At 47.5% G+C, this 7,924-nt stretch overlaps 2 protein-coding genes across 6 annotated transcripts; one reads left to right on the top strand and one right to left on the bottom strand.

Moving 5' to 3' along the window:
- Positions 1–378: 378 nt before the first annotated feature.
- On the bottom strand, positions 379–5,883 carry l2hgdh (L-2-hydroxyglutarate dehydrogenase). Its single transcript, XM_053845823.1, has 10 exons — positions 5,192–5,883; positions 4,235–4,350; positions 3,723–3,874; positions 3,440–3,571; positions 3,203–3,365; positions 2,261–2,295; positions 2,022–2,189; positions 1,613–1,770; positions 1,391–1,522; positions 379–1,314 (listed from the first exon to the last, which is right to left on the bottom strand). The coding sequence occupies exons 1-10, from the start codon at positions 5,281–5,283 to the stop codon at positions 1,119–1,121; spliced, it is 1,344 nt and encodes a 447-aa protein (XP_053701798.1). The 5' UTR covers positions 5,284–5,883; the 3' UTR covers positions 379–1,118.
- Positions 5,494–7,763, top strand: dmac2l (distal membrane arm assembly component 2 like). Of its 5 annotated transcripts, XM_053845825.1 has the most exons (6): positions 5,497–5,562; positions 5,754–5,857; positions 6,516–6,724; positions 6,801–6,972; positions 7,052–7,148; positions 7,307–7,763. In XM_053845825.1, the coding sequence occupies exons 2-6, from the start codon at positions 5,763–5,765 to the stop codon at positions 7,391–7,393; spliced, it is 660 nt and encodes a 219-aa protein (XP_053701800.1). In that variant the 5' UTR covers positions 5,497–5,562; positions 5,754–5,762; the 3' UTR covers positions 7,394–7,763. The 5 variants fall into 5 exon arrangements, with proteins under 5 accessions (XP_053701799.1, XP_053701802.1, XP_053701801.1 ...); XM_053845824.1 differs by having other exon boundaries at positions 5,494–5,857; XM_053845827.1 differs by having other exon boundaries at positions 5,495–5,857; positions 7,052–7,166.
- The last annotated feature ends 161 nt before the right edge of the window (positions 7,764–7,924 follow it).

Raw genomic sequence — 7,924 nt, 5'->3', positions numbered from 1 at the left:
TCGAAACACGAAAAACACAACAACAACAACAACAACACAGACTCGCGGTCAATTGTTTGTTTCCGCTCGCCAAACATATATTATATATTTTATAAAAATGTATACAGACATTATAATTTAACACATATATATATATATAATATTTTATAAAAATGTATACAGACATTATAATTTAACATTGTGTGTGTGTATATATTTATATATACAGCGAATATGTTGTATGTATGCGGTGATGAATAGTTCGGCAGTGAAGGTGTATATAACAAGAATGTTCTTTTCTCTAGAGAACGTAATTCACAAAAAAAATCAAACAGAATATTAAAAGATATCTCCCTCTTTGACTGAAACTTTAATATGAGGACACTTGAGAATGAGAACTATGAGAAAAAGAGCTTTATTTTTCACTGCATTGTACAAGTTGGACTGCATAGAAAAACGCCACGAGCATTCAAACGCTGTATTGTTTCGTTTTGTGTTTGTCTGCCTCCTAGTGGAAAACGTGATCCAGACAACGATTTTGTAGCTCAGTACAAAATGAATTTGAGACTTTCATTGGTCCCAGAATTTGATATTCGAAATAGCAGACTCGCATTAATTCACATAAAAAACAAAGGCATTTAACAGAAATGTGACCTTGCTACTCTACTGTAAATATAAAAAAATAAAACGGTTGTATGACATCACATTCACCTTAGGAGCATCTTTTATGTTCATAGAACGAGAGAGATTGACCCCTGGACATGAAGAAAAGGCCTGTGGTGGTCAAACTTGAGTGCTTCTCCCCCTGAATAAGAGCGTTGTGTTCTTGAAAACACATTTAAAACACACACACACGTGTAACGCTTCAATAAAAGGCTCACATTCAGAAATGTCAGTGTTGATGATGATGATGACGATGATGACGATGATGACGATGATGCAGGTCCAGAAGTGCTAGTCCTCAGCATCAGGACCGGTTCTCCCAAATGTGCGAGCTATTCAAAGCCTGGTGGAGTCCAGTAGATTAAGACTTGACTGGCGACCGTGTGGCTGCGGCAGAAACAGCTTCACGATGGTGAGATCATTTCAGGCGGTGGCATGACGCTTTGGTTTGCTGCTTTCTCCGTCCGTCTGCGCCGCTACAGGGTGAAGCGCTTCTCCACCTCGTCTGCGATCATTTCAGCGATGGCGAGGGACGAGGTGGCCGCCGGCGAAGGAGCATTTCGCACGTGGAGCACGCGGCTGCCGACGTCACCGACGCCGCCGTCGAACACAAAGTCGTCCACGAGATTTCCAGCACGGTCCAGGGCCTGGGCTCGGACCCCGGCTGGGCCCCTGTCAACAGGCAGAGGATGACGCTCGTGACAAACCGATTGATTGACTGGATATCAGGGGCTGAAAGACTTCATACCTGAGCACGTCACTGCGAGAGATCTCAGGAATGTACTTCTGCAGGAGTTTGACCTGCGCACCAATGAAAATCCCCCTGTACATCTCGCCAACTCCATAGATGACGTTCCTCAGCACCAGCTTCTGAAGGCCTCTGACACGCACAGCGTTACACAAACACATTTGCCGTTGTGTCTCTCGATGCTGGGAGTTCATGACGGAAAATTCTGGTTCACAGTTTTACCTGTACGACATTGCATCGGCAAAGTCTCTCAGGTTGAAGTCGTACACTTTGTAACCCTCCCTTTTAAATGCCAGCACGGCATTTGGCCCCAGCCAAACACTTCCGTCCATGCGGGGCGTGAAGTGCACGCCGAGGAAAGGGAAACGAGGATCTGGGACCTAAAAACGAAGAAGGAAAAATGTTTTCTGCCACAGTTTAATGAAACCAGAACTAATCTGTTGCCATTGAGAAGCTTCAGAGAAAAAAACATTCCTGGAGATTATGAAGATGATTAATGTTCTTACAATATGTGATGACTGGCTGTTTGCAGTAACCATTTACTTCTGTTTATGCACTAACAACTTCAGAGCTCCAGTAACGGTAAGTCTATCTGATCTCATCTTATCTTAAATACGGTGCGAGAACTCACTGGATAGATGTTCCCTCTGACCAGGTAGTGCTTCTCTGGCTTCAGAACCAAATAGTCTCCCCTGAAAGGCACGATCCGCGGCTCGCGACTGCACCCCGAGATCTGCGAGAGGCGGTCAGAGTACAGACCTCCACAGGTGAGGACGTAGCGGCATCGCACCTCGTTGCCCTTGGTGGGATGGGGACAAGTCAGCGGTGCTAAATAGCTCTGAAAATATGAATCAAAACAATCCACCTTACCTTTTTGTCTTTGACGGCAATAGGATATTTCATTCCTGAAAATAAAGAAAAGCTGAGTATCCAATATGCCCAAAGCCTAGACATTAGACCAGGACGGGCCCACCAGTCCGAGGCTCAGAGCCACGTTGTTTGACTGTGTTGCTGAACAGAGCCACATCCTATAAACACGTCAGGCTGTGAGGCTGAGCAGCTGCTCACGTGACTTAGCACCATTTCACCATGATCCTCCTGGAAATATCAAGCAGTGTAGATAGACATGTGGGCGCCATTGACTTGACTCCTCTATGTTTGGACGTGGCTCCTGCCACCAATAACGTGGCCCCGGTCTGTGTGTGTGTGTGTGTGTGTGTGTGTGAGCCACGCTGCAGACTGGAGCCTCTCATCTTCACGGACTTCACCACCATCAACAGTGAATCACAGGTGAAACACATGCCAGACCTCTAGTTTAGGGGAGGACAGAGTCAAACGTGAGTCATGTCAGTGGTGTTGATGGTGGATCTGATGAGGCTCCAGGTCTGAGGACCACCACTCACATCGCCACTGAACCTGCGGCCAGGTTTATTGTTTATGTTTCAAAGTGAAACACAAGTCAAAGTCTTTAAAACAATATTGTGACATTTCACTGGAACAGCTCTGACTTTTTCCTCTTATTTCCTGTATAAACCATCATCTCAAGAGCATCTTGACCAAAACTGCAGCCAGTTTCATGTGGCTTACTTGGTGAAGAGCCGCATGAAACTGGGGAGAGAGCCGCGGGTTGGCCCGGCCTGCATTAGCATATAATGTCAACATTAATACTTTTCTATTCCACAGCCACTTCTTTATGCATTGCACAACCTCGATTCCAATAAAGTTGCTCCACCACATTGAGAAGTCAGAACTTCAGCTGAATCATGCCATACATGTGAAGACCATCAAGGTTGTTAATGCTCTGCATTTTACCTTCAGTGCCTCCTGCTGGACTCTCCTTGACCATGGAGATATCGTTCACCTCATAGTCAGTCACCACTTTGCCTCCAGCTTCTTCAAAGTCTTTGCCATATTGAAGAGCCACCATTCTCCAGTCCACGATGCCTGTGTACGGCGAGTCCAAGGCCATGATGCCCTGAGAGCACCAGTTCTCATCAGTGTTCCATTAAAAGCCAGTGTTTACCCCCCTCCCCCAAAAAAAGGTCTCACCCTGCAGTAGGGCTCCCGCTCTCGGATTCCCTTGGCATCGACGATGCTGAGGTCTCGCACATTGTTCTTCAGGCCTCGCTCGTACAGAGCCTTCAGCCTGGGGATCTCCTCCTGCTCCACAGCCACGATGAGCTGCAGCAGAGTGAACAACAGTGCGTGGTCACTGCCAGAGGAGAGCTCCGTCTTTGCTATGGATGGTTCCATATTGACATCATCTCAATATATCTGGCCTTTTTTGCGACCAACAAAAGGTGCAAGCATTGTGACAAGTAGCCATGGAGACCTTTCCACATCTCTTGTAAGGGAGTCCTTTCTTGTCACAGTAGTCGTACGCCAAAGTGGCTCCTCGCACACACAGGCGGGCCTTGAGGGAGCCGGGTGTGTAGTAGATGCCGCTGTGAATGACCCCACTGTTGTGGCCACTCTGGTGGAGAGCTGGAGAAGCAGAGAAGGAAGGGTGAAGACGCTGGCTGCCTGATGCTCAGCTGAACAAAGGTCTCAAGCAGAGACGTTTTTATCACAGACTGTGCTTCTGAGTTGGTCACTCTTGATGGGTGTAACACCTATTCCATGCAGGGGCTTGTTGTCTGAATCAGCATGAGGTGTTGTGACTCCAGATAAAGTCGGGGAGGTTTGAAAACATTCAGTGTGAGCAGGAAAGTGAAGTAAAAAATGTGACACGAAACAGATTCCTTTTTATCAGTTCCTCCAGATAAGCTCACACGCGAGTTCAACATCCCAGTGTGTACTTCACTAGGTCAGAGCAAATCGGACATGAAGGTAACTGATACTGACAGAGCTCCTTCTCTTTCTCCACCAAGACGAAGCTGAGCGCCGGGTGTCGCAGGATGAGCTCGCGAGCTGTAGCCAGGCCCACAATCCCTGCACCGACCACAGCCACGTCACACGTGCTGAGGACAAAAGACAAGACATGGAGGGTGGGCTCAAGTTCAAATGCAGCACCGTGGGTCAACAGCCACCACAAAAAAAATGCTCTCATGAGTTCAACGTCCAAGAGTCCATGGCTGAGGCAGCGCGAACCACAAACAAACCTTTGAAACGGATCTGAAATGAGAGCTTGAACTCGATCACATGACCACACCGTGATAATAGCCCCCCTAGAGACATCAGAGAGGAATGGTTTGGCTCACGTGACCTCGTGGACTTGGAGGTCAACGTGAAATACTTTTTTGACTTGAATGTATCAGTGAGTTCTGCAGAGGCCAGTGAATGCCCCAGGAAGTGTGGGCGTGGCAGAGCTCTGCACATCTGGACACCGAGCAAGAGGCTGCTGCAGTGGAGAGCAGCTCCAACTGAAAAACTCCACCGCCCCAAACTCAACGCTTCAATCTCAGCACAGTTGCAAAACAGACACATTTCTAGCAGGGGCCCGCTTATGTAACCCGCGCGTCCGCGGAGGGTCGTGAAGTGCGGATCTAATGGAAAACACATGTTGCCTGCATGCGTTACTGAAGGAGCAGTTCACACACTCACAGCAACACAAGGCAGATGAAAACGACAACGGTGTCGCCTATTAGAAATAATACTTAGATCAGATTCTGAAAAGAATGATTCGTGGTGCAGATGCAGACTCAATGACGCGCATGTTTCTAGTAAACAGAGACGACTGAGTGACGCAACCGAGTTTGGCTCTGGATGTCCTCGTCCGCGAGTGTGAAAACTGGACCGGGATGTTGAACGAAGCTGTGAAAACAGTCGCGGAACTCTGACTTTGACACGGCGAGACGTTACCTGTGCAGGCGCAGTGTTGACATGTCCGTCAGCAGCTTCCGTTGCGCGGCGCGCGCCACCTTGGGAGAAGCAGCACCCAGAATCCGAATCATGCTCGCAGCTTCGAACAACCAACCTCAGGGAAGCGAGGTCATACAACTGGCGGACACACGTCCCTGGGCCAGGCGTGCAGGGGTTCCACCTTCTTTCGGGGCCGGCAGCAGCCCAACCCACAGACCCTCTGCACCGGAACACCAACTACAACCAAACGATCGCGATACTTCCGACGAGACCTCCGGGAACCAATGGTTACATTGAAGCGCCGTCACGTGACGTGCGGAGCGACTCCATCCATGGAGGTGTCTCGAATGTAAACAGCGGTCAGAGGACAGGTTGAAGCTTCTAAGCTTATTCTTCTTATTCAACCTCTGTCATGCGCTTCCGTTTTACCGCTTAATAGCCGACAGATTAGCGGCTTTCACAGTCTCTCGTAGCCGTAGATTTTCATGCCAATCCTTCCCCAGCCTCGTGCGGCTGTGCATGTGTGTTTGATACACATATATTTATGTGTGATTCGTTTCAGCTGCGCGGTATGAAGCTGTTCAGCAGAGCGGCGAAGCTCGCTCTCAGCCAGAGGGGCTCCAACCCGAGACACTTCTGGGGCTGGCTCAACGCCGTGTTCAACAAGTGAGCCTCGACCTTTTAACCAAACACTGGAGCCGGGTGATTTCTTTAATTTATTCTGACCGTAAATCACGCAATATAGTGTCTCGTAGCACTTCAGAACAAAGTCCAGTCATCAGCTGCTCGAACGTTTTCTCCTTGTTGTTGACTTTGATTCCTGTCAATAAGTGTTCCTAAACTGTAAAGTAAAAATAGTGTTTGAGATGGATTGATTCATGTGTCTAACCTGCCTCTGAACATGACGCATCACTTCACTCCGATGGTTCTGAAGCACACAGACAGTTGAATCATTGTAGAATGTAGGTGCTGCAACTCAGTCATGTTACATTCACCTTCAATACAGAGAAGACCAGACCACATTAATGTGGGGATTGAATTAAGCTACAACACATCTAATGTTGTCGTCGTTGGTTGTGTGGAAAAACCCATCAAGTCATTCGTGCTGCCCTGACAGAAACAGGTCCTTCACATATAGAGTTGAATCTGGACCTGGGGACGACCAGAGGTCACCTGAGGGTCGGAGGGTGCTGGCTGGAGTGTGGGGGCATGTGTGCCCTCGGTCATCCTGCGGCTGTGACATCATTAATTCATACGATAGGATTGTCAATCCTAATTTAGTCATTAGTTGCTACTCTTCTGTTCATGACTGATCTCAACGCAGGGTGGACTATGAGAGGATCAAAGCCGTCGGTCCAGACCGGGCTGCGGCTGAGTGGCTGTTGAGGTGTGGCGCCAAAGTGAGGTTCCAGGGCTTTGAACGGTTCCACCATGACTACAATGGCCTCCCGACTGGACCTCTGGGGAAGTTCAAGATCCAGGCAATCGATGCTTCCGAGTCCTGCATCATGTTCAAAGGCTTTGACCACCTGGGTCTGTGCTACTCTCACTCCTTGTCTTCAAACACACTTCAAAGGACCGATGCAAACGTCATTGTCCGTCTCCCCAGATGGTTTGGAGCATGTGGAGGAGATCAAGTTTAACAAGTGCATTTACATTGAGGACGCATGTCTGGAGAGGCTGAGCTCAATTCAGAACCTGCAGGAGAGTTTGTACATGATGGAGGTGGTGTCATGTGGCAACGTGACGGACAAGGGAATCATCGCTCTGCATCAACTCAAGTCAGTCCTCGCTCACCTGCAGCCTTCTCTCAGTGACCCCCCCCCCTCTCTAATTGTGTCTGACGTTTGTGTTCCTCAGAAATCTGGAGTATCTTTTCCTGAGTGACCTTCCAGGGATCAGAGACAAACAGACGACCGCTGACAGATTACAGACCGCCCTTCCTCGCCTGGACTTGGTACTGGACCTGGAATGAGTAAATACCTCGGTGGTTGCAAAATAATTTATACAGTCTAGATTTGAAAACGTGTGGATCATGCTGTTTGCACTTCCTGTCAGCATGAATGAAAGTAGAAGGTGATTTTTAAATGGTTGTGTTCTGTGTTTTGCTCGTAGAACTGTGTGGAAAAACCCTGTGCTTTGCTTACAAATAGCATTTCGCTCGTCCAACAAAAATGGCATCTGTACTTCGTCTTGCCATGAGTGGGACCTGGTCGCAGGGGCAGCAGCGGGAAGAAAGAATCCCGGATCTCCCACTCCCCAGAGAGCACGTACAGCAATACCACTCTATTCCACTGGGGAGCGCTGTTTAATTTCCGTTGTGGGGCGCTTCCTAATACCTGACTAAATGAAGAAGAACACTGTGATGTCAGAAAGTACGTTTAAAATTCAAACACATTTTATCTTGTTTCATACAATCGTATCTGTGGCAAACGTGCTGATTTGAAAAATAAAAATGCTTGTAAAAGGTGTGTTTATCGGATCAAATATCTGTTTCTTTCTTTTTTTCTTATTTTCAGCGGGTTTTGTGGTTGTAACGAAAAGCAATTTCCCCCCCGATTAATAAAGTGATTTTGACTCTGAAAACTGAGAGGTTTTTTCTAGACAATTCGTGTAAATAAATACAATGCAATAATTATCCATTATTACAGGGTTATTTTAGTTGTAGGGTAGACTTCCAACTAAAATCGCATATACGATTGTAGAAGCATTAAAAATTGTAAAAAAAAAAAC

This window comes from Synchiropus splendidus, chromosome 16 (genome assembly GCF_027744825.2).
Source record: "Synchiropus splendidus isolate RoL2022-P1 chromosome 16, RoL_Sspl_1.0, whole genome shotgun sequence".
NCBI lineage: Eukaryota > Metazoa > Chordata > Actinopteri > Syngnathiformes > Callionymidae > Synchiropus > Synchiropus splendidus.
The sequence above is the reverse complement of the archived record's forward strand: the minus strand, read 5'-3'. Positions and strand labels throughout refer to the sequence as shown.